Genomic DNA, 27,561 nt, shown 5'->3' with positions numbered 1-27,561 from the left:
ATATAATCAAGTAAGGATGGCACTAAAATATTAAGGAAAGATAGCCTTTGTCATAGAATGGGGGTGTTCGCCTCCAATGTAATGACTTTTGGGTTGAAGAATGCACCGGCCACATTCTAGAAGAGAATGGTCCAGGAAATCTTTTATGAGTACCTCACCACATGTATGAGGGTCTTTGTGGATGTCTTCAATGTTTTTGGGAGGTGTAAACAACATCTACAACACTTAACATAGTGTCTGTGTAGAGGTGTCATGAAACCAGATTAAGTTTAAATCCAACAAAGCCTTGCTTTTCTAGTAACCAGTGGAGCATTGCTTGGCCACATTATTTTAAAAGATGGGCTAGTAGTGGATCCATGGAAGGTGATCACGATTGTTTGATTACAAGCTCCATGCAACACTAAAGAATTGGGTAAATTCTTGGGACATATCAAATGGCATACAAGGTTTCTTAGATATCCGGCACATGTGGCATGTCCACTATATCTGCTCACAAAGAAGAATGCTCCGTACATCTGTAATGAGAAGTGTGAACAAGCATTCAGGCACCTGAAGATGATGTTATCAGCACCGATTGTGCAACCTCCAGATTAGGAGAGGCAATTTCATGTTTTGTGGATGCATTAGATGTTGCCATTGGCAATGCCTTAATGCAATAAACCAAGGCTGGATGGTTTCATCTAGTTTATTATGCCAGTCAAATGTTTTTTTGTAGTTGAGAAGAATTACTCCATGATAGAGAGAGAAGCTCTGGCATGGTGTATTCTGTTAACAAGTTTAGGCATTATCTTTTAGGTAATCAGCTTGTTTTTCATGTCGATATGCATTAATTAATGTGATGTGAGCAAGCCTAATCTTACAGGTAAATTGGCAAGATGGATGTTACTTTTGCAAGAGTTTGAGTTCACCATCAAGCATAGACCCGACAATTAGCATGTAGTTGCTGATTTTCTATCTCGGATAGAATCCAAAGAGCCAATGGATGGTGTTCCGAATCAATTTTTGGATGGAGAATTGTTTATTCTATATATTCCACCAAATACATGGTATGAAAAAATGTTGCTATTCTTAATGAATGGATCATTTCCAAAAGGCATGAGCCAGGATCATCAAAAGAGGTTGGCACTTCAAAGCAGAACATTTACAGCTATAGCCGGACAATTGTACAAGATGGGAATTGATCAAATCTTGAGGTGCTATGTTCCAGATCATGAGAAGATAGCAGTAATCATAGAAGCCCCCATCAAGTCATTAATGGAGGGCATTTTTCTTGTGAGATCCCTGCCCTCTCTGCGCGTCAAACTATGGGGTGCTGGCAGTGGAAGTAGCAACCTCTTACGTAGGGCAGAGCTTCCCACTCGGGGCCTCATCCATGAATGTCCGAACAAGAGACTAATCCCTCGATTCTTCCAAAATCGAGCCCGGAAAAAACTTCCCTTGCCCAAAAAGCATAGGCGATTCCTCCAGGAAAAATCTTCTAATGTAGTCAAGGGCCTTAACTATCCTTTGTATTTCGACCGAACCCACGGGTCACATGGCCGCATCAAGGGAGGAACTTGCACTTGGTTCATAGAGACCAACGCTTTTTTCCCCATCAAAGAGGCACAGCCATTGATTGTTTTCCATAGAACAAGGATTATCATGTGACTTACTTCAACTATCGTAACTTGAACAGAATTGAATTTTATTATAGGAATCCATTGATCTAGCCTAACCCAACCGCCCACCAACCACTGTATTGATAGGATCCATTATAAAAATTTGGTTATGTTTTGTTCCAAGTACCAGGGAAAAGAGTTCCCGGGCCCCCTAGCCGGCGGCTCTCATGCAAAAATTAAAGACATACCACTTACGCACCCAATATGAAATTGCCTTTTCTTATACTCAACTATTTTCCAAAAGAGTATTGCAATAAAACCACAGTGTTTCCATCCTAATCCTCAGTATTCCATTTTCAGATCCAATTTTCAACTTTTCCACTTTCTAACCATAAAATCCAATTTCAGTCATTCCTTCTTCAGCATACCTATGGCAACATCGGCAACCACCTACTCACTTAATAGTTCATAGCCCATAGTACCTAGGAGTATAATCTCATAAAATCCATATGGACTCTCCGTTGAAGATCAACTAGCTCAATCAACAAGATCCATGTAAAAGAGCCATGAACTCATCTATTGAAGACCAGCAAGACCAATCAACCAGATCCATGCCCGTGTTCAAAAAATAGCTCCAACTCATTTTTTTTCCTCGTCGCACGCGTGGGTATCCTGGGTGACCTAGAGCCCGAGCACCATATGGTCAGCAGCCTCTAGGATCCTTCGCAGGTCACCTAGTGCTTCACTCATAGGCCGCTTCCTTGGTCCCTCATCCACCGTACCGGAAGCTTACCATTTTAATTGAACCGAGGCTGGTCAAGACCTCGGTCGAGACCTTGCCACGCGATACGTCTTTCTTTGACTCTCTGTCAGCTCTTGCAACATTTTCACTTAGGTCCCCACGACCTCATTCCACAAGATAGTCAAAATGCTTCTCCATCATTCTTGACATAAAGAAAAACAGGTTTCATATACAAACACAGTTTCCAAAAAAAATTCCTATCTTTTCTCATCATTCCACATCCTTTCATATCATTCCTTATCTTTTCTCGTCATTCCATATCATTTCTCATTATCCCACATTTTTCTATATCACTTCATTTCACATCAATTCACATCCATTCTCATCATCCCACATCAATTCATATCTATTCACATCATCCCACATCATTTCCACATTCATCATTTCGCATCCATTCACATCATCCTACATCATTCCCACATTTATTCACATCATCCCACATCAATTCACATCAATTCACATTCATTCACATCATCCTACATTATTCCCACATTCATTCACATCATCCCCCACATCATGTCCACATTTATTCACATCATCCACACATCATTTTCCATCAATCTGCATCACTTCACATCATTCCTTACATCAATCTACATCAATCCATACATTCCACATCCTTTCACACATCACTCCACTTCATTCCTCACATCGCTGCATATCACCCCACATCAACATCAACCTAATTTCCACAGCAAGATGGTCTCTTTTCACTTTGAGCGAATCGGGTTTGATTATCAACTTTCCTTGATCTAGTTATTAGAATCCTTGTTCCATAATTAACTAGCTTAAAAGTACAGTTACTCTACTTTCCATACTGACAGAACTTTCTAAGTCTCTGCCAATTACTTGGCTTAGTTAAAGGCAACTTTTTCTTGATTCAATTCCATTAAATCTAAATTTCCATTCACTTTTGGATCCTCGATCCTCTCAAGGATTCCAGATTCCTTTCCCAATAGGGAATCTAGGAATAAATCAGTCACCTCACAAGTATTCATTTCATCCAACTAAGCCTGTTTCTCATCCTTTTTCTAGGAAATCCTTTTCCCGTTCATAATGTACCCCAAGATTCTATTTTTCGAGAATCTAGACATATACTTCATTTTTCCAAAAGTTAAATATGTTCCTGATTCCTCTTTTTGATTAAAATTTATCCATGATTTCTTGATGTATTCCTATGAATATTTTTCCATTCTTTTCTCAATTTTCCAATATGCTCGATATTCTTCTTTTTGAATAAAAGATTTATGCATATGACCTCATGGGATTTACAAAATCAAATATACCCATATTTCCTCTTTTAGCATAAAACATTTGTGCACCCGACTAATTCATTTTTTTCTAAATGAATCATTTTCATAATTCTCATAAATTGAATAAATCTAGAAAATTTATGCATAACCTTCTTTATTCTTCTGACAATTGAATAATGCTAAAAACTCCACTTTTAGCATAAAATTTATTATGCAAAAATTCATTCTCTAATGATATAAAATTTTCTCCATAGCTTCCCCACATTTTCTAAGAATGATAATACTCAAAATTTCACTTTTTATATAAAAGCTATTTATGCATAAATTCCATTTTCTAATGATAAAGCTTTTACCATAACTTTCCCATATTCTCTATGAAATGAGAATGCTTAAAATTCCACTTTTAGCATACAAATTAATCATGCATAAAATTTATTTTTTTAATGATAAAAATTTTACCATAGTTTTCCCGCATTTTCTATGAAATGATAATACTCAAAGTTCCTCTTTTAGAATAAGAATTATTTATGCTTAAACCTTTATTTTCCAATAATAAATTTTTACGAAAACTTTCTCGTATTTTCTATGAATTAAAAATGCTTAAAATTACACTTTAAGCATAAAGATTAGTTTATGCATAAACCTAAGTATAATTATAAGGATAATTACATTTAAGCATCCTATTTATTAAAAAAATAATACCCAATATGACTTCCATATGAAAATAATTATGAGAATGTTAGCACAAGCTCTCTTTCAACGTAAAATGAATAAATATGAATTTTCTTACCATAAAACAAGCTTAAATGAATTAATCTCCATTGTAATTGGATTAAAAATCATAAAAATGCTTAATCTCTATTTATAGCTTGTTAAGCCTAGAGTTTTGGTTAAGAAAATGAGATTAAGACTAAGATCTATCCTTCCAAGAAGGATTAATCCATAAAGGTGAGTATTCTTACAAAAAGAGAGATTTACAAATCAAAAACATTACATTTAAGCATAAAAGATTAGCATTAATCCATTTAAACAATATAAATCAATAAAAGTATGGTTTTAAGAAGAAACCATTGATTTAAATGCTTCCCAAGCATTAGAGAGGTTGGGAAGAAGATTACCATTGAAGAAGATAGTAAAACACCATTGTTTTAGGCTTACCCTTGGTTTTTTGCTTGATTCTTTAGAGAAAAGTGAAGCCCACAAGAATAAGCTTGGCCACCAAGAAGAAGAGGGTAATCTCCAAGAGAAGAAGAGGATTAGTGAAGCTCCAAAGCTTCACAATAAAGAGACAAGGAAGAGGGATAATAGAATTACACTAAACTGAAAATTACACTAGCATAGAGTTACTCCAATATAAAAATACAAAGGAATGGGGGTCTATTTATAGGTGAGGGAGGCCACCAACCAAGTCCAACTAGAATCTAGAGGCTCCCAGCTTTAGTTTGATCCATTTTGGATAAGTTTTAGACTAGTTTGGCTCACTTTTTTGATCTGGTTTGAAGGAGGAGAGATGAAATATCTCATTTTTTTGAATTAAAAATGCCCCCTTGATGTGATTTCTAGGCGCCTCCTTCATGAGCCCCCTCCCCCATTCCTGAGGTGTCAAAATTTCATTTTTATACTAATAAATGTCATTTTTTTACTAATAAACCCCAGTACAAGTCAACTCTTCATCTTATGTGAGAATTTACTCATTTTTGGGAGATTTTATTTTATTCTTTGCATTTTTCTTATTCCAACACTTGGATTAACATTATTAGCCTTTTTAGAACACTATTTGGACCTTAATCAAAATTTTCTAAAATTATGTACCCCCAGGCCAAGGTATCTAATACATATATTCAATTTATTTCTAATACACATTGGAAAACTCTTTTTAAAATTCTATTTGAGGGGATCTCTTCCTATTGACTGGGAGAAAATACTTATCCAAAAATATTTCAAAACTGTATTACCTCTATCTATAATATTTTCTCTCTTTAGACCAAAACAGGATCAAACAATATCTTTTTCCATTTCTGAGGAGGGGATGATTTACAAGATACTAAAGGGGAGGTTCTTACACCTTTACATCTCAAAGCTGGAGGGAGGAATCTTACATTTCTAGAGAAATCATAGACCAAAAGATATTCTAGGTTGGATTACGGTGGTTGATAGTACTAAAAGATCCATGACAATTCGCTAAAGATTGCAATTTCTGCTAAAGATTAAGACAACCAAATGCAGCAAATATAATGCCACACAATCCGGGGTTTCCACTTGAACCATTTCAAAAGAGGGGTTAGATTTTGTGGGTCCTTTCCAACCACCAACTCTGAGAATCGGTAACAAGTATATATTGTTATTAGACTAAATGGGTGGAAGCTAAGGCTCTTAGAGATAACACAGCTGTATCTGAGCAAATTTTTAATGAAATGATTAATGAAATGATTATGACTAGGTTTGGTTGCCCAATAAAAATGGTTAGTGATCAAAGTGGACATTTTTTGAACCAAGTTTTTGGAGTCTAACTGAATATCACATGATTATTCATAAAAATTCCACAATGTATTATCTATAAGCCAATGGTCAAGCTGAATCCACCAATCAGGTATTGCAGTGAATCTTAAAGAAGATTGTGAATGAGAATAGAACAGATTGGGATCAAAAGCTATATTTAGCACTATGGGCATTTAGAACAACATATAAAGTGAAAAATGGAAGTACTCCCTTCTCATTGGTTTATGGTTTGTAAGTGGTAGTACCAATGGAATTTATAATTCCTAGTTTCAAGTTGGTAGTGAGACTCATAGATTATCACCAGAAAGAATCAGTCACACATTTGCTAGCGTTGGGAGAAAACAAGCTCTGGAGCAACTAAAATGTTAATGTCATCCAGAATCAACATAAGTTTTTTGTGGATAGAAATGCTAAATTCAAAAGTTTTGATGTAGGTGATTCGAGAATGGGTCCACATCCGGGTAAAATCAAGTTACGTGGACAAGCCCATACTGGATATCTGCAAAGCTTGACACCAAAACATTCCAATTAATATCATTATATGATGTAAAATTGCTAAAGCCTGTAAATGGATTCAGATTGAAGCCCGATTTTGGAATGCTACCAGAACCAGTGCATGTGCTAGTGTGCCCTATTTTTGTCATACCACTCATATGAAATGTGTCCATGTCCATGTATACTCATGCATTGGCTAGTGTGCAAGGCAATTGGGTTATTATTATTGTATCATGGGTGGCCTTTGCATCATTTCTCTTAGCTACCCTGTTGCATTGAGTTGTGTGCACCATCATTCCATTCATCATGAAATTGTGTGTCTCATTTTCTTCCGTTTAAATGTTTTACGCCAAACCCTACATCTCTATTATCAAAACTTGCATTTTTCACAAATCACTTTTTCATTCGCAAAGTTTATTGTCATCTTGCTCTTGCTCTCTTTCTTTCGCTTACCATCGTTTTTGTTGCTTTTTGCTTCCTTTTACAAACATGGTGTAATTCGAGAAGCTTACTGCTATTCTCGATGTGAATATCATTCACAACTATGTTTCTAGGCTTTTTTTTTCATTTGTTTGCAAGATTAACGTCTGAAACCCTAAATAGCAAGATTCATCTTTATCTCTTTGGTTCCATACCAAAAGTCTAAAACCCTAAACACATGAAAAAAAAACAAATGGAAAAAATATCCTTCATTAATCCTTGCAAACAAATGAAAACAAATGCCCAAAAACAGGCTGTGTCGACATGGCTTATTTTTGGGATTGTTTTTCCATTTTTTTTCAAGATTAATGGTCAGCAAGGATTAATGAAGGCACGGCCTATTTTTGGGCTTTTTTTTCATTTTCTAAAACCCTAAAATGCGATAAATGAATCGCACCTGGGCGTTGGCGGCTTCCTCCCAGCGCGCACGATTTGTTTCTGGGTTTTCTTTTTTCTTTTTATGAAACCCTAAATTGCAACAAATGAATCGCACACCTGGGCATTGGTGGCTTCCTCAGATGCATGTTGGCGGCTTTCTCAGATACCTCGTTGTTGGCAAATCCCTTTCATTCACTTCCTCATTCCCTTCACTGCATGTCATTAGAATGTTAAAGGGGAGAAAAGTCAATCTAGAGAGAGGGATATGTAGAAAAAGCTGGTGATGAAGAGAAGTATGTGTCCTAAGAGAAAGATAGAATTCTCTTATGACCCAGGAGACAATATGCAAGACACTAAGGGCCACATGCTATAGGTTCATTAGTCTTCTATGTAAACATCTTACTGATGAGTCATGAGCAAAAAATTAAAAAATATGTGGGCATGAATTATAGGCTCATTAGTCTTCTATGTAAACATCTTACTAATGTCACTAGCAAAAAATTATAAAAAATGTGGGCATGAATATTTTTCCATAATAAATGTATATTGTCTCAAAATCAATAGGTTGCATAAAAGATGTTATCAATAAGCTAATATTGAGTAGATAAGATCTATAAGGGGAGTGAAGAAGAAGAAGAAAATCAACCCCTTTTTTACATTTATGTTGATTTGTTGTGTTTTTTTACATCTCTACAATTCCTAATCTGTCTATTTAGTAGAAAGGTATCTTCACAAATCTAAAAAGAATATAAAATTATTAAGAAGGGATATAAAGTTTCTACAAATCAAATAAAAAATATGTTGTGTTTTTAGTGTTAAATGAGAAAGAAACGGTCCCAGTAAGAAAATATAATGTGTCTTAAGAGCCGTCAACAACTTCAACATCATTGTTAACATCATCATCGATTTCTATATTCTTACTAGTAACATTTCTACACTAACACTTTGCCATTTTTCATACACTTTGCAAGTTTCCTTTGTCATCAGTGATCTACTAGTAGCAGAGCCATCTTGAATGCATTTAGTAGTCATTATTAATAATACTACCTGCAATACCTGTAGGTAGTTTAGGATAGTTGCGATCTGTGTTAAAGATTAGTTACTTGTAGGTTGAAATGGCAATGATGTATTCAGGATACTTCCGTTAAGGATAAGCTTGAGGTATTTAGCAGATTTATTTGGAGATGATGTGCCATGTTCATCGATTTGAGCTCGAGGCGTTGTGCCATTTGGGATACATCATCATGTAACAAATGCTGAAGCTTCATCAACAGATCTTTCTAATGGGCAATGCCATGCCTCCCCGTCTCTACTCCGTGCCAGTGGAGTGTGGACATACTTGTGGAAACATGGTTTTATGCTTTCATTTTATATGATCATGGGTGGATGGCATTGTATTTGATGGGTTCCCATCCCTTGCATGTTGCCATAAAATGGGTGCACTGTACTTGCACTAGCTACATGTTGTTTGCATGACACTTGCATGACCTTGTACTTGTGGGTTCGAGTTGTCAGATTGGGAATCTGACCCGCCAGGTGTGCTAAGTGTTAGCTCATGTGCGCACACTCCATGTGAACCACCCTTAGCCGCCATAAACATTCACCTACCCTTAACAATCACCCTTCACCTACCTTAGGCCATCATCTACCTTATGATATTTTTGTATGAGCATTCAAGACTATGGATGTTTGGTGAGAAAGAAGCTACAAGGGAAATCTCTATTTCTTCTTCCTTCTCTTTCTTTTTTCTATGTTTTCGCTTCTCTTGCACCGGAGCTCCTTGTTAGGTTCTCTGTTAGGGCTGAGGCCACTAACAATAATGGTTGTCTGGCCAATGCATCAAGTTCTAAAAATAAGGCAAACTATGCATAGGATGATTGGGCATTCATTGTGCATTGCAAATATGACCCTTCTATCCATGATGTATGCATGTTAGTGATCACAGCATGTCTGGTATTTTGATAGTGATGCTAGAAAGCACATTACTTCTCAACGCGATTTATTTTCCTCCCTTGAGCATGTCAATGATCAGCATGTCTGGCATTTTGATAATGATGCTAGCGAGCACATTACTTCTCAATGCGATTTATTTTCCTCCCTTGAGTCTATAGTCACATTTGTAAACAACTCCTTATATCCAATGAAAGTGAAAGGAGTTGGTAAGGTTTTTCTCACTACTGGAAATGGTGGGATAATCACTCTCTCAAAAAAGACTTGTTTGTGTCAAGTATTAAAAAGCGCAGTCTCTACCATTGCTATTCTTTGCCAATTGTTGCTGGGCTAACCTAGTAGTCAAATTTGTCAATGATAGGTGTACATTTCATGACCAGAGTGATGAGGCATCAGTGTGGTATATTTGGTACTCTAAGCCATAGGCTTAACAAATTAAACATGTATGAGAGATTGGCACATAATGCTTATTTAGTTATATTGCCAAATGTGCTATGAGTGATGTTGCAAAAGCAAAGTTATAGCATGCCTGCTTTGGTCACTTAATTATAACTTATATATAGTGATGTATGTGGTCCTGCTATGAGAACACCATCGATCAGGTGATGTCTCCACTTTGTGACTTTTATTTATAACTACTCTAGACACACCTAGGTGCATTGAAAACAAAGCCGGAGGTTTTTACATGCTTTAGACACTTTGTTTCCATGGCTGAAAATATGTCTATATGTAAAGTTGGCACTCTTTCGTACAGATTGAGGGGGGGAGTATATTCAAAGGAGTTTCATGTATAAATGGGTGAAAGAGGCATATAACATTTATGCACAGTACCTTACACACCTCAGTAAAATGGTATGGCTGAGAGAGGAATAACATATCTCTCATAGAGATGGAAGGTTGTATGGTTAAAGGCCAAGATTTAGCTCATGTTTTTTTGTTGGAGGCAGTTATGTGTGCCACTTATGTGCTAAATAGATGCCCCACTAAGGCCTTGTAAACAATTACCCCTTATGAAGCTCAGAATACTAGGAAGCCCTATGTGGCTCATTTATGTGTTTTTGGTTACCTTGCTTATGCTTTTGTATCTCAGCAACAATGCAATAAGCTCAATGATAAGGTAGTAAAATGCATTTTCTAGAATATAGCTCAAAATACAAGGGGTATAGACTTTACCATCTGGCCACAAAGTGGATTTTGGTGAGTAGAGATGTTATCTTTGTTTAAAATTCAGTTCAGCCCATGCTTTTATGAAAAAAAAAGAACAAAATGTATGCTCACATGACATCTTCGATACACACCTACCTTTAGACAATGGCGGCGGGCAGCCATATGTGGAGCAAATGAATGCTCAACAAGGTGCTACAAATTAGCCCATACAAACTAAAAATCAACTTGAATTTCAGCCCATAGATCGGCCTATCAATGAGTTAATAGTGGATGATGCAGTGGATAAGGAAAGGGCAGCCATACAGGCATCTAAGAGTAAGCCAAAATGGTTGGGGCAGACATTGTGGGATAGCAAACTCGCTACTCCTTTACCTAGTAGGTTCTTATCATGCATCTTATTCTTTTGTGGATGATGCCCTCATTGCCAGTATATGCAATGATTAGAAACCTATTTCCTTTGAGGAAACATAAGAAAATGATCATTGGATGATGTAGGCCATGTAGGATGAGTACGACTGAATCCTCAAAAATGACACTTGGCATTTAGTAGATTTGCCTTTTGGTAAAAATGCCATTGGTATAAAGTGGGTTTATAAGCTTAAGCGTAAAGTTGATGGTAGTGTTTGACCGCTCTACAAGGTAAGGCTTACTGCAAAGGATTATGCTTAGGAGGAGGGCATAGATTATGATAAGACCCTTGCACCCACATCTCGTATGACTACAATCAAGTGTATTATTGCATTAGCAGCACATCATGGTTAAGAATATACATCAATTGGATATCAAGACGGCCTTCTTAAATGGTGACTTGCATGAGGAGTCTTATGTATCTCATCCTCACGGTTTTGTTGAGAAGGGACAGGAGTCTAACGCATGAAGGTTAAGAAAAGCTTTACATGACCTTAAAAGCAAGCCCCATAGCATGGCATGAGAAGATAGACACGTACTTGATTGCAAATGGCTTTGTAAAAGTCCAATTGAGAGTACCCTCTATGTAAAGAGGAGTAAAGATTGTTTTTCTAGTCATCGCTTTATATGTTGATGACATGTTGCTCGTAATCCCTAATGACAAGAAGATTTCAGCCTTTAAGGTTGAATTACATGTGTCATTTTAGATGATAGATTTAGACTCATTGCAATTATTATTTGAGCATACAGTTTATGTAGAGTAATGATAATATTATGACGTTGTAATCAAAGTACACATACAAAGGCTACTTACATAGTTTAGTCTTGAAGATTGTAAGCATGTTGCTACACCAGTAGAGATAGGTGCTAGGCTTAGTGTCTAGGATGTAGGTGAACATTTGATGCATCATAAACAAGTTGTTGGGTGCCTCATCTATCTATATAATATAAGGCCAAACATTTAGTTTGGGGTCACCCAGTTGAGCAGATTTATGCACAATGCCGAAAGTAAGCAGTACTCGGATAGTTATAAGGCACTCATTCCCTTTGCCTATTCTATGGTGGAGGGGTGATATTCAACTGCATGATTTTAGTGACTCCGATTGGGATGGATGCTTAGGGGGGTGATATTCAACTACATGCTAAGGGGGGTGATATTCAGCTGCATGCTAGGGGGGTGATATTCAGCTGCATGCTACGGGGGTGATATTCAACTGCATGCTAGGGGGGTGATGTTCAACTGCATGCTTTTAGTGACTCCGATTGGGCTGGATGTTATGACACACGAGTTTTCACTAGTCGCTTTTTCTTTTATCTTGGTGATTCATGTATATCATGGCTTAACAAAAAACAACTAGCAGTGGACACTTCAAGCTATAAAACTGAGTACAAGATGGCTTTTACAATGACTTTGTAGTGCGTATGGCTCAATCACCTTTTGGAAGATCTTGGTGTTAATAGTAGTCCCCCCACCTCCATCTTTAGTGACAACAACCAAAGTGCATTAGTAGTCATTGCACAACGAGGAACCCATTCTTTCATGCTTGCACAAAGCACATAGAGGTGCATTAGCATTATGCCACAAAGAGTCTCATTGCAGGAGATATTAGCATGGCTTAAGTCTCTATAGGGGAATGTGGTAGATATGTTCACGAAGGCTCTCTCACTAAAGAAGTTTAAAACTTTTCACAAAGCTTTGGGCTTATTTCTATTTGGGGATTGATCAGCCACATGTTCACATCATCACTATAGGGGGTATTTGTAACCATTTATATGTAGTGATGTGTGGATGTAGGTAGCTAATAATGGATCGCGGCACCTTTTTTCACTTTAGGAGGTTATGAGCATGTGTAAGTGACATTATAATGTCACTTCACTTGTACTTTGCTCATTCTCGTCAATCTACTTTGAGTGTTGCACTTCTATCTATCTCTCCTTACTTGCTACATCTATGTGTATGTTGCTACCTTGATCTCCAATCCAACAACCTCAAACAATGTAATAACCTTGATTCTCCAAAGAAAAGGGATGTCAAGTAAGAATTCAAATTAGAGAAGTCCTCGTGTTGGAGAAGTGCACACACAAGGGAACACCTTTCACCCGTTTCCCATGCACGCCACCTATATATTTCACTATGCACGTCACATTTTTTTCACTCTTGCATCATCCCACAGCACACATAAACACATGCACTTACAACTAACCTCGTCAACACCAATCCTCTGTGTACATCTCTAGATGGACGAACCATGGTAGGTGCAAGCTTGACCCATTGGAGAACCCTCGACCTTGCTTGTACCCTCGAAGAGCTTCAATGCATATAACCTTTGCTTAGACTCTAATTTATCACCAACACAACCTTGCCCTAGTGATTTTTTTGCCACAAAGAGAAGCCTCATCTCTCAGCATCACACCAAGAGATTGGGACATACTCTCATGTTGTGTCATGAAGATCTGGACCAACATCTCCCCATGCGAATCATTCCATGGTGGTCCTGGCACTCATTCTACCAATCAGGATGTGGAATGCTTCTACCAACTACCTAATTTTGAAGCATCCATGCCACTTCTGCAACTACCAAAGAGGCCTAGCATGAAGAACTTCTACATCACCTATCACCTTCCATGTTGTGCCTCGACACGCTTCCTGCCACTTGAGCTACAAGCTTCTTAACAGCTTGCCCTGCATCGGGCCACAGATTGGTCCCAAATCATACCACTTAACCTTCTATTTCACCTTTCTGTTGTATCCTAACCATCCATACTTTCCACCTTGTCAACATTAGAGTTTCACCACCGACTTACTTGGGTAATGCAAGAACGAAGTCCATTAGGAAGGGGGCATGTTAACCACTTTGTAGGTTAACATGGCTTAAGAAGGGGGGTATGTTAACCACTTTGTAGATTAATATGGCTTCACTCGACTGACCTACCATAAGGCACATTTTCATCTTACCTACTCGAACAAGTACTTATATTTTGTAAGACAGTGCTGGAATATATAAAGCGGCCTTACCCTGTGCTTAATGTCAAATAGGGAAAGTCTATGGACTTTGTGTATATACTTGCTTAATTCTAGTTATAGAGACAATACCATTTTAAATATAAGTTTAGTTGGTCTAATGTGAAAACTAGTCACTTATGAAAAGTTTAGTCGGAAGATAGGTTTTCAACTTACGTCAATTTCCCTTCCCTCGACTTTTATGAAAGAGAACCATCTCGTGAAGAACCATCTCTTTTAGCCTCCATCTAGGCATAGAGAGCTATCCCTTCACCCCATCAAGGAGCCTTTTGGTGTGACAGTGGAGTGAGGGCGTGATAGACGAGCTAGTGCACCCACATAAGGAAGTTGTATGGATGGCTCTAAGGCAAGTCCCAACGGCAGATGCTTCGGCAAGGCTAAGGTAAGCTCTTGACTTGAATAGCTAGGAAGATATAGTTAAAGAAAGAGCTGCATAATATGTAAAGGAACAACCTATGTATCAGTGATTACTCGTTGAAGATTAAAGAACTTGCAATTACCCTTGTCTCTATTGGAGCACTAATTAATGATGACGACAACTTGGTGGTGTTGGTCACTTTGGATGGGCTCGAAAAAGACCACGATTAGTTTCGAACATCCTATTTGAACTCGAAAGAATTTCAAAAACTTGATTGATGAGGAGATGAATGTCGGGAATAAGTCATCCTCCAATAATATATAAGAAGCATGCCTTTAAAATAGCCACATGTAGAGGTAGAGGCAAACCTTCATCTAGAGGCTAAGGTGCAGACCGATATGTAAATAGAAATCATGGACAATAACAAAAAAATTCCAATTCATAAATAGGTGAAAGGGGTTACTCTACAAGCAAAGGGATCCAAAGAGGCTAAGGTAGCATAGCAAAGAAATCAGAGTAGAAATAGCATGGAGTGCTATTAATATGGCAAACAAGGGCATATAGTATAAAAAGCAAAATAACATAAAAAGTGGAAGTTGCAACAACACTAGGTTGAAGATAGAAGAGCCATTTTCTGTGATGTAGCATATGCTTAGTTCCACGACTACAAATGCATTGAATTCAGGAGATGTATATTGTATGTTGATTCGGGTACCTCTAACCACATGACCAGCCATGGTGAGTGGTTCAGAGAATTAAGAGATTTGAAAAACCAAGTTTTGTAGAAACAAATGACGATACATCAACATCCCTATTGTGCATGTTGGAAAAGTTTGTTTGTCTACGTAGGGATGGTAAAATGAAGTATGATTTTATGTTTGATGAGATAAGTAGCTGGTATATGCCAATGAAAAGATTCTATAAAGGTTGAAGCAAAGAAGAAAATGAGTGCCTTAAATGCATGAGTAGCAATCACACAAGCATTTAGTGGACCACGAGAGTCCTTTAGCAATGGGTTATAGTGTGTTGCTGCCTGTTATGCAGATGAGATGGCTTCATTCATGAAGAGGCATCATACAGGCTTTCATAATGACCCAAAGAAGAAGGAAAGACGTAGATTGACCTTCATAGGTGACTTGGCAAAGGAATCATAATGACTTTGCTCATTGACTTTACCATTTATTGATCATGCTTACTGCATGTTACATTTTGGTCTCATTATTTACTTGTCACACTTGCCTCATCATGTTTCTTGAGGACATGTTTTACCTCGCTCATTAACTTTATTATATACCTGAACATTTGTATTGCATGTTATATCTGGGTCTTAATATTTACTTGTGACATTTAGCTCATCGTGTTTCTTGAGGATGGACTATGGTTCAAACATTATAGGTTTTGTTTTTTTAATGCTCTTTATAATGACTATGAAATTAATATTCATCATTGTGCCTTCTTCTTAGATAATGTGCTAGCTGAATTGCAAAGATGTCTTGTATTTATGCATTTTCATGTCTCTATAATCTATACCTCAATATCAAAAAAAAAACTTTCATTGTTTTGTCATAAATTTTAATGATTTCCAAACAAGATCTGCGATTGAGCCATGTGCCATTAAAGGCAAGCAAAAAATTCTAGCTCAGCTAGGTAATTAGGCACACCCCTCCAAATTTGAGTGGAAACAACGTGAGAGAACTTCTTGAGGGCACAAGAGGAAGAAGGGGGAAAAGACCCACATTTGGAGGCAGGTATTGGCTAGTTGCTCAGGACTTCATAGGGCAGAGATTTATCTACCCAAGCTCCTCATGGGATGGAGGTTTGCACATTCAGAGATGCCATTGACACCCTCACCAACAAAATCCTGTACAGCCAAAACTCATAAAGAGTGATTTCCTCTCCAACAACCCATAGAAAGGGATTTTCTCTCTGACAACCCATAGATAGGGATTTCCTCTCTGACAAGCTAGAGCTTCAAATTATCTGCAGGATACCTCCTCCGCCTTAACCATGAGACATAGAACCACAATGTGTAGGAAAAAGCAGAATGGGAGAGGCCGCAGGGACGAAAACCACCCGCAAGGGACTGCGCCGCCAGTCCTTTGGGCTCTACCTCAGCAGGTGCAATCGTTCCCAAGTTCCAACCCATAGAATTATTACCATACAACCATTTTACTTAGCATACAACCCATAGAATTATTACCATACAACCATTTTACTGAGCATCATGAATTGAAGAGTAAATTGTACTAGCTTTTTTTATACTGAAATCTAAATATAACAAAATCTTAAAAAAATTTAGTATTTGAGAAGGTCTTTTTAGAAATTTAACAAGTACTAGTTAGAGGCCAACATATCTAAGTACTAGTTAAAGGCAAACATATCTTTTCCCGAACCTTTGAATGGGCTCTACACGGTGTCCACCTGGCCGTGACTACAACAATTCCTAGGATGGAACCACAATTAAGGAGGAGGGTATATTAACCACACTCGTTAACATTGCTCTAGGTGTACAACTACATCTTTTTGTATCCGTCCAATGTGCTTCATGTAACGATTTTGGGATATCATTGAGTTTACAACTTATGTCAACTTATGTAATGTTGATTATTCCATAATTACCAAGTTTACAATATGTCAAACGTTAGTAGCATATATATATATATATATATATAGATAGACTAGGAAATTAGCTCATTCTAGTTTTTGGGCCCTTAGGTATAACGTGGACAGTCCCTAGGCATTGTAAATATGTGATTTTAGTACAATTTTTAGTGATTTTTAAATTTACACATTTATAACTATCCCAACATTTTTAGTGATTTTCAAGTCCAAATCCCGGTTAACCCTAATCATTGCTTTTAATTTTAAGGGTTTTAAAAAACATTATTTTTTTAAAGCAATGGTGTCTACCTCAATACTAGGTTAACTTGTGAAAAACAACAAACATGCGCACCACAAGTGGCAAAAAAAGCATCTCTTAAAACACGTTGGAAAGATGATGACAAAGTTACCATACACAGAGTGGCTCCAAGCTCTTAAAAAAAAGCAAAGTCTGATGCATCATCCTCTTCTAAAAGTGACGACATTGAAGAATTGCAACCTAGGCCAATGTTTTGAGGAAATGGATCCTATTGACTTAGATCATTTCTCTTGGCTGATTATCCAAACCCCATCAAGGAGAAGAGAAGGCTTGAAGAAGCCCAACGCTAGCAAAGCCTAAGTAGAGCTAGAACCTGAACCAATGGATGGCAATTAGTGGGCACAAGAGCTACTAAGAAAATTAAGATATGCAAAATACCAGTTAAATTAGAGCACTATTTGAAAGCGATCCACAAATGCAATCTTGCTCATAGTCAGAGAATGCCATGCCATCTTGGATGGCGATGGCATTCACCCCCTACGTTAACCCAACACACAAGTGCTGATTCGGGTACAAAATTGGAATCTAAATAACGAATTGTTTGTTTGAATGTTGAGTTATGAAAAACCTATCAATTTAAGCATGGAAAGCAACAGGTAAACTCTCCATTAATTGGCGATGAAAGTATTGTAAAAGAAGGCAAATCATCAAGATTTTGGACTTAATGATACTTAGTTCTCACTAACAAAGATTATGAAGGTAAAACTAAGCGTGAAATTCTCATTGTTAATCTCAAAATTGCTCACTTACTAATTTTAACTGAGTACTAATTAAGAGATTACTGATTGTATATAGAGAAATTGATTACATCACTTAATCACTTAATAACACATACAAAATAGATACTATTAAGTAATTAATAAATAGGGATGCTTACTTGGCTGCAAGTCATGAGCTAATGCAATTGGGCTTGACTACATCCTTAATCCATATTAATTCTCAAAAAATAGCTGAGCTAATGATGTGGATTGAGTTAATACCCACTATCCAATAAAATTCCATTTACATCACCTCACATTTCTAGGTTTGTTTAGATGCTTTCTCTAGGTGTAACCAAGTATTTTCTCACATATATGATCTTGTATTAGTCCTAAGTATTAAAGAAGTTGAATTAGACATGTGCACTTTAGTTGGAGAAACTTGGTAGAAATACCATGATGTTTGCAATTGGAATTTAACATTCTAAAACACACACACACACACACACATATAGAATAAATCAAAAGCAATAATTACAAAACTATTGAGACTTTAAAAACATTGATTATGTTTTGTAACTTATTAAAGTTGAGGATATTAGCTACTTGTAATGGTAACACCAAAGTCAACTTTACAGAAAACAAGAGAACTACAGCGAAAGGACAGCATGGGAGAGTGGCGGTTCGCAACAAGGGTAAACAATCCACACATGGCAGTACAGTAAATTTGCTAGTGTTTTTAGGCCCGCAATATCTTAACCCTCGTTGAGAGGCTGTCCACCTGCAACAAGGATAAACAGGACCAGTGAATTGCAGTGAGGGAGTTTTTATATGACCGTAACATCTTATCCCTCATTAAGAGGTTGGCTGCCTACAAGAAGGATAAGCAATCCCACAAGACATCTGCAATGCTATGCACTATTTTCACATCATCGATACAGTTTTGCTCCAAACTTACATTGACGCTGTCTAAAGTACCATCTTTTCATGTTGCCAATGTCGAAACACTATAGAGGATTTAAGTTGTGATATCGAGACAATACTGTCAGGTTCCAAAATATCACAAGAAAGAAAGAGACGACATCAAACATACCTCTGCAATGAAGCATAAAACATAGACCAAAAATGTTTTCCTTGTCTAATGTCAATAATAGACGTCAGAATCAAACTTTTAAATAATGTCCTTGATATGAAGTTACAAAAAATGTGTCTGATAGAATGTAGACCAAAAACAGAGACTGTACAGTACGAAGGCGCCAACTCTATACACGCTATACACACATCGACTGGCAACTTTAGCCAATATGGCTTCCAAAATCTCTTACCAATCTCTACCCAATCACGAGTTGCCCTGAAACAAATGGGCCTTGTAAGTCAAAGAATGTGCGAGAGACACATTCATTTGTTGCATATTGCAGCCCCTTCACAAATACAGCCATAAGCTCCTCTGCAGCACCCTCCCTGAAACATGATAGTGCCACATAAACTTGTAAAAGCACATTCAACATACTTGATTATGCATCACATATGAATTCCAACTCAAACCTAAAAGTAATTCTTGTGTCCATTAGGGTCTCAAAAACTGTTGCCAGACCATCCACTTTGTTTACAAAATGAGTGTTTCCACAAAGGTACAAAATAAGCTAGTCTCAACTATCTAGAGTCAATTTTAGTCACTAGCACAGGTCTCCTGTAAGTTAAAATCAACTACCTAGACTCAATCTTAATCCCTAGCACAGGTCTGCTGCAACCATATCCATTGTGTGCACATGTGAGGGTGAGTTTCACATTACCGAACCAAGTTCTCATTTGTCTGCGATAAATACACTAATGTGATGTTCAATACCAACCCTGTTTTTTCATAAGAGTCCCCACGCTATGGAAATTATCATGCAGTAAGTTTATCGAACAAAGTGAAAACCTGAACAATTGATATGCAGTAAGAATCCAGAAAAAAAAATTCAATGTACAGTATCTTGTCAGTAGCTAGCTATTAGTGTAAGGATAGCAGTTCTTCAATGTGCAGTATCTTGTCAGTAGCTAGCTATTAGTGTAAGGATAGCAGTTCTTCAATATCATAAATGTGAAGGGCCAAGGCCAAAGCTTTTTTCTTTAAGTTTCAGAGCAATATGACTTAGGTGTCAAAACAGTCTGCCCACCTTCATGGTACTGCGATGCAAGAGCTTAGTTGTGCATGAGTAACAGTAATGAGCCTTATGTCCTCCACTCGGTCCTCGTTGTTACTGTGGCTGCAATCACCCCAGGTTGAAAATGGGAAAACAAAAAATTAGAAATAAAAAGCAACTAAAAAAACATCCTCCTCCCAAAATCAACAATGTGAGACAATTAATAATAATAATAATAAACCTTTTGGACAAGTAAACTGGCTCTGCAAATGAAGGGCAACTGTCTTCATCCAGGAGAAAAGAATTTGTCATGCATGACAAGTTCTTTTGTTTTGTCTCCTCTGCTAAAGTTTCTGAGTCCAAAGTAATTCCTCTTTGTGGGATTGTGTTTGAGCAGTTGTGTTCAAAGGCAGTGTCATTTTTGCCTGTAGAACTGGGACCATATTGCAGCAATATAGAGGATTGAAGAGGGTCTCCCTCTGCATTGATGAACTCTCGATTGATGCCTGCATCACCATCCCCATTAACAAAAGGACCATGACTTATTGAAGAATCCTGATAGTTTCCTGATTGATCAGAACAATTCCACGCAAGTTGCTTTTCCATTAGGGTGGCTGAACTCAACTGACCTGATGAGGATACAGAAGGAATATCACCATCTAATCTGTTCTTGGTTTCTGTCCCATGTGCAGAACAAGTATCACAACTTTTCTGACCACCATCATCTAATCTGATCTCTGGCAACATACTCGATGCATCAAAACAATGCTCTCCAAATTTCTCCAACACATGATTAACCTGCTCGTTCACTCTATCTGGGCTTGTGTGGTTTGTGGGTACAACACTCTCTATGCAACATGCTTGGGAGCTACATGAAGAGGAAGTTTTAGGCAATAACCACCTTCCCCAATCATGAGACCTGCGTATCCTGTCACCCTGTGAATTTCAAAGATTTGTTATCACAAGGACAAGAGAAACAAAGTGAAACACATGTTCACTAAACAAGAGACTTACCTTTACTTCTAAGACTGATGACTTCTGTAAAGCCTCCAGGATCAGCATGGGACTAGATGTTAGCACTTGTACCTGAGTCCAAACCAGAATTTAAGGAGGAGAGGGGGTGGGTGGGCAGGGCCCGGCGGGGGCGGGGCGGGGGGGGGGGGGGGGGGTGGGTTGTGGGGGCATTCTTGAAGCTTTGATGACAAAAACGACAAAAATCTCACCCTTTTGAAACTGGCAATCAGAGACACTGGTACAAATCCTTCATCATCCATTTTCGATCTCAAATACATGTCTTTGCACAAATTCTCAGTACTGGAAAGAAAAAAGCAAATACCATCAACCCATCCAACCAGACCAAACACTCCAGCAGCACACAGGCAAACCAAACAAATGCAAACAGCTACAAACCTGAAGTAATACTCAATTTGTTTCTGCAACATAAGTCGTATTGTCATGGAGTCAGGACGATGCTTGAACCCTCCTGGCAGTCCAGAAGGCCCAAAGTATGTCATATTATGATTAAAATCTGGTGTTGCTGCTGCTTGCATATAGTATATATTACCTCCTGCAACAACATTAATATCCACTTACTGATAGCAACACTTTTTGTCTGACTGATATTACAAAAAGAATACATGACATGCAGTTGTATTGTTAAAATGGGAAGATTACTTTGATAATTTGGAATGTTATAGTAGGCTGGGTTGATATTCATGAAAGGAGTAAATGGCGGATACACATTCCTGGGGCTTATATGCTGTTCATGCGGCGGTAAGAACCCTGCATGGTTATCATTACCATTGCCACCATGATGGTACCATCCAGGATGCCCCCTGCCATAGGCACGCATATTGTTGCGCCAACTCACTGAGTTGTTTGGAATGGAGGCCATGCCCTCCTCGCTGTGATAATGGAAAGGACCATGACCAGGAGCCTGGTGCAGAGCTGACGGAAAACTTTTCATCCCCATAGGTCCATAACACTGATTTGGACGCAACACATTTGCAACAGGAACATGGTGCCACATTGGAGGTGAAGGTATGTTCTCAGAAGCCGGGAAACTGGGCTTGCCTTTGCCTGTGATGCTGCCCCGCATGTAAGGTGATTTGTATTTTTCCCTTGATAAGGAAGAGTTAGCGTGCACATGAGCACTTGAATGCCTTAGGGTTTCAGTTAAGAATCCCTGCAAATTTTCAGCACATAAGTGTGGGATATTTGATTCATAGATGAACAAAAAAGTAACCGAAAGGGGAACAAAAGACATAAAGAAAGAAAGTAACACCTGTCGAGAATGCAATTCCAAGCCAAATCTGTCATGTGGTGCAGACAATGAAACTGCATTGTGCAGGGAAAAGGGGAATACCTGGCTTGCAGAAACCTTCCTTGCAGGTGGTGATGGCATGGAGGCTGCTTCTTTGCTGGAAGCAGATTTGCGAACCTCTGAGAGCTTTGTGTTGCAAGCTTCTGCCAGGGTAGGCCAGGAGGCAGCTTCCATGACAAACTCTGATTCTAAGGAAACCCTAGCTTCAGGTTCAAGCTTCCGCCATGCCGGCTTGGGAAGCCTGGCCGCACTCTCTCCTTCTTTGTTTTCACCTGAGAAGGCCGATGCATCATCAAGCAATCCATTTACGGTTTGGGGACCCTGTGCTATCGAGTTGCTAACCTGCTTCTTTTCAGGCTCGGCGACAATGTCCTGGGTAATGACCGCTTGGCTAGAGTGAAGCTCTACCTCCAGTTTTTGTTGATTCTGCCGTTCTTCTGCCCTTGCAGAGAGATTACCTTTCTGATGATCAGTTTCGCCATCGCAATAACCATCTCCGTATTGCTCCTTTTGCCGACATTCTTCAGCCTCTCTTTTTTTCTCCGCACAGGGGGGATCGTCGGGTTTCTGAGACGCAGTGTTTCCTTCGCCATCTGCATGCTGCTTCTGCCGCAGCCGAGATTCTTCTCCCCGTACAACCAGTTTCCCTTTCTCTACACATACAGGCTCGCAATGCTCTTGAGAAGCCGTTTCATTATAACCATCGCCAAGTTCTCTCTGTTGCAGCCGACATTCTTCGGCCCGTGCAGGCTGCCTTTCTGTCTCTGCACAGAAGGCCTCGACATGATTCTGATGAGGAGACTCTCCATCGCCGAAGCCACGGCCATGGCCATGGCCGCGAACAATCTGAGACCGAGCGTTCTTGCAGTGCGGGTTCATATCCAAGGGCGGGGAACGCAAAGGGCAGGGAGTAACGGAATCTGCAGGCGAGAGCTCGTCCATGGCGGAGACGGAAAGCAGGCAGACGAAGGGGTGAAGAAACTCTGCGTTTCGATTGTGGAGTTTACGAAGGTAGCCCCACACGAAAACGTGAAAACGATGAAGAAAAACACCTCTGAGCTTTTACGCTTTCTTTACCTTTACATAAAAGCGCTCACACTTTCTATTTCTACATAATAACTCCACACCATTTGTAACTTGAAAATATATAATTTGTAAGTTGAAAATATATAATGATGCTTACAAAACTAAATATAAATAAAATATATAGAGATAATAATAACTCCACACCATTTGTAACTTGAAAATATATAATTTGTAAGTTGAAATTATATAATGTGATGCTTACAAAACTAAATATAAATAAAATATATAGAGAAAGGCCACCATGCGAATGCGAGTGCAAAACTAAGTTTGCCAATAATATACTCCACTCCATTTGTAAGTTGATATTTAATGGGTCCTTATGATGCCTACAAAACCAAATATAAATAAAATATATAATATCTGTAGAGATAAACACCACCATGCATATGTGCGCAATTGCAAGGGAGAAACTTCGTTGTGAGGAAGGGAGGTCACCTAGCATCTTCAAATGGACCATTTGTAAGTTTGACATTTAATCGGTTAATATATGATGATTATGATACTAAATATAAATAAAATACAAATTGAGTATAAAGATAAAGGAAGCCACATCTATATGTGTGCGAGTGCATGTATGTGAAATTTCATTGTGAGGGCGGGGAGGTCACCTAGCATCTTCAAATAGACCAATATATCCAATGGGACGACTTTTACCCTTCCATTATATCTCTCACAATTTTGTTGACAAGGACAAGGTTGTCTAACCATTTCTTTTTTTAAAAACTTTTCTCTAGCCATAAAAAGTAAAGAAAATCCTCAAAAGTAATTGATATCCTATATTTAAAAGATGGTGCGATTTGCTAGGGTTATTGTTGTTTTATACAAAATTAGATCCTTTCAAGTAAAAGCGAGGTCAAATTTAGACTATGAATTCTTGATTTTGACAAGAAAGATTACTACACTAAATGATGGTTTGGACCCATCCTGATCCATTTAAAGAGAATTTTACTAGGTTGGTGTGATAATTACCACAGTATACTTGGTGGGCCTCACATCACATGCATGCTTGTTAGCAAATTCGGAATCCAATTTTTCACAATTGATCATTTTTACCTCACAAAAGAGGAAACTCTTAGCCATCTTCAAGCATCTAATAAGGATCGAAACATAGCATTGTGGGAGTCTTGACCACCTTTATTCTTAACCAACCACATGAGAATGTAATTGTGGGAGTCTTGACCACCTTTATTCTTAAACCAACCACAATTGAATGTAATTGTGTGAAAAGTGAGACCTTTAAGAAACCTTTGGTGGATGAGGTAGCAACAAAAATTCAAGTACCATCAAGCCCTTGAAACAAAAAGGTATGCATTAATCTATTTTTAAACTACATTAAATGCACCCACTTCATGCAAGTGCACACACCACAAACAATGTATGCAAAGCAATTCCATGCCCTGTTTATTGACCAATGAGTCTTTTCTTTTATGTAGAATGGCTAATTGGATAGTATAATTGGTTTATATAATTGGTTTATATAGTATAAAACCCCTTACATGCAATTAAATAGAGCCCTAAAATAATCATTCAAATGTATTGAATGCCTCTTCGAATGCAATGGCTTAAAGAAGTGAACATTCCCATAGCAACATCTTATAATAGGTTCCTCTCTCTCTCTCTCTCTCTCTCTCTCTCTCTCTCTCTCTCTCAAATTGCATAAGAGACAAAGTTATCTGATATAAATTACCAAAGAGAGTAAAATTTTTAACTTGGGATGGATTACCAATAGCAAATGTTGATTAGCTAAATGGGAAGCCCTGCATCCTATCACCCAACCATGACACGATTTGCAAGCAATCAAGTCTTTATCCTAGAGGTAACGCCTAACCAAGTGGAAAATCATAATGGCTTGGGGTGTCACGTCACTTAAAAATTGTATAATAATGACAAGATTTACATGCAGTCGATGCTTTATCCTAGAGGTAATGCCTAACCAAATGGAAAATCATAATGGCTTGGGGAGTCACTTAAGAAATGTATAATATCAATTAAGTGCACAGGAGACCATTTTCTAAATATTTCTACTTACATTCTTTACATTTACAAGAAGTGTCTCAGTTACTAGCTACCAATGTATGAAAGTAGGGTTATTAAATATTCATCTCAAAAGAATGTCTACATAAAAAAAAATGGTGTACAAATTCATCTCAAAAGAATGTATACATATAGGAAATGATGTACAAATTTAAAAAACCATGTGTGTAAGCCTATTTTTTTATTACCCTCTACACACATTTTCTTTAAGCTAAGGCCTTTTGTCATAATGACTCTAAATATGTCATTATTTACACCTCAAAAATCAATCCCCTATATGAAAACCTAGTTTTTTTGCCTAGAGAGGAGAAAGGTCACACTATTACATTTTTTTACATTAGCTCAAATAAAAAAATCAACACTGGCACAAAAATTTCAAGTCATACAGAACTTGCCAATCTAGTTGCTTCAAAGTGAGCGATTGATAAACTTACTTTGCTAGACTACATTGCTTATGCTCCAATTTGTGTGAACTACTCTTATATCGTTGAGCATGGAGGTGACATTCATCCTCTCAAAAGGGGGAAAGACTCATGCCATTGTTGCCTTCATCCAGGAAAAGCTTCAATGTTGAGAAAAATACAAGGCATCAACACCTAGTCACCTAACTTTACTTTTAGTGCTTGTCTTCATCTTTCCAATCTAAAAAACATTTGCACCGCTTTTGTAGCACTTTTGTAAGTTGTATTCAATCTCTCTCAATATCTCCCTCCCTCCCTCCCTCCCTCCCTCCCCCCCCCCCTCTCTCTCTCTCTCTCTCTCTCTCTCTCTCACACACACACACACACACACACACACACGTCATTTTGTACTTACTAGGTAAATATGAAGATGTTGTCCTCTTCTAAAACACATATAAAGATGGTATCATGTTCTCCTCAAACACATAATCATTCTTTTTGCATATTCATGACTATGTTTGCTCTAGTTCAATCATCTACATCCTATTGAAACTTTTTGGATACAGATTCTTGACAATGTTTTTCTCTACCTAAACCATCTACTTCATGGAATGTCCTTGCCTTGCAAAGTATTATGTGATAAGTAATCCTAAAGGAATTATTATAAAGGTGTTGTGGGATGGACGTTGACACCCATTTTGTTGATTTAGGCCTACTTATATTAGTGAAGTGTTTTATCCAACAGAGTTGTTACTTTTATATATACCAACTATTCACATTTACATGAGTATGAACTTCACATGCTCTAGTGTACATGTTGATCCTTGACTTTTAAACAGTTATGCAACTTTGTCCCCAAAATTTTCCCCCCATTTTATACACAATAATATCTTCCTCCAAAGAACTATGAGCTTACATTCATTTTTTGTGTCTATAGTGGTGGGTATAAAAGAGAAACAACACATAACATGTGTTAAAGCTTAAAATTATGCCATGAAACATGGTTAGATGCACATGAATATTAATAGCTATCCACAACCCATGCCATGCATGGATGGTAAGCAAGTTTTCTTGGTTCTCAAACCCACTTTACTTTGTGTTAAGGTGTCTAGTTGTGTTGGGTGTATTGCTAGTCCAAATGTTATTTATTCTCATTTTGTTTTATGAATCTTTGTTCTACCCTATTCTTAGCTACAACATTCCTTTAAAAATTGATCATGTGAGGAATGTGATAGTATGAAGAGGATATATGAATGTTATAAAGCCATGAAAAAACAAAAACAAAGATAATCTAAATATTTTGCATGCTAATGTATAAAGAAAAGCTAAGTTGTTATTAAAACTTATGTCGTACAAGATTTGATGTTCACCCAAGCTGTACATATTATCATTTGTAAGGATAAAATTAGCTACATGACTGTCTTCATCTCTCCTTCACTAACCCCTTAGGAAATCTTACATACACACACAAATTGCACACACACACACACACACACACACACACACACACACACATTTGCATGCACACACATACAGTGTGTACACACACACATGAATATTCCC

At 37.8% G+C, this 27,561-nt stretch overlaps 1 protein-coding gene across 3 annotated transcripts; it reads right to left on the bottom strand.

Moving 5' to 3' along the window:
• Nucleotides 1-19,143: 19,143 nt before the first annotated feature.
• On the bottom strand, nt 19,144-23,527 carry LOC147604221 (uncharacterized). 3 transcript variants are annotated; one of them, XR_015265419.1, is made up of 9 exons: nt 22,520-23,527; nt 21,829-22,339; nt 21,565-21,721; nt 21,378-21,468; nt 21,169-21,240; nt 20,784-21,090; nt 20,396-20,660; nt 19,740-20,277; nt 19,144-19,685 (listed from the first exon to the last, which is right to left on the bottom strand). XR_015265419.1 is itself a non-coding variant. In XM_086795372.1 (9 exons), exons 1-8 carry the CDS (start codon nt 23,417-23,419, stop codon nt 20,190-20,192), a joined length of 2,391 nt encoding a protein of 796 aa, XP_086651498.1. In that variant the 5' UTR covers nt 23,420-23,527; the 3' UTR covers nt 19,144-19,489; nt 20,188-20,189. The 3 variants fall into 3 exon arrangements, 2 of the variants coding, with proteins under 2 accessions (XP_086651498.1, XP_086651499.1); XM_086795372.1 differs by having other exon boundaries at nt 19,144-19,489; nt 20,188-20,277; XM_086795373.1 differs by having other exon boundaries at nt 19,144-19,489; nt 20,188-20,277; nt 21,955-22,339.
• Between the last annotated feature and the right edge of the window lie 4,034 nt (nt 23,528-27,561).

This window comes from Cibotium barometz, chromosome 62 (assembly GCF_041138505.1).
Source record: "Cibotium barometz isolate CiBa-2024 chromosome 62, ASM4113850v1, whole genome shotgun sequence".
Taxonomy (NCBI): Eukaryota; Viridiplantae; Streptophyta; class Polypodiopsida; order Cyatheales; family Cibotiaceae; genus Cibotium; species Cibotium barometz.
Note: the sequence above shows the minus strand (reverse complement) of the source record. Positions and strands in the feature narration are given on the sequence as shown.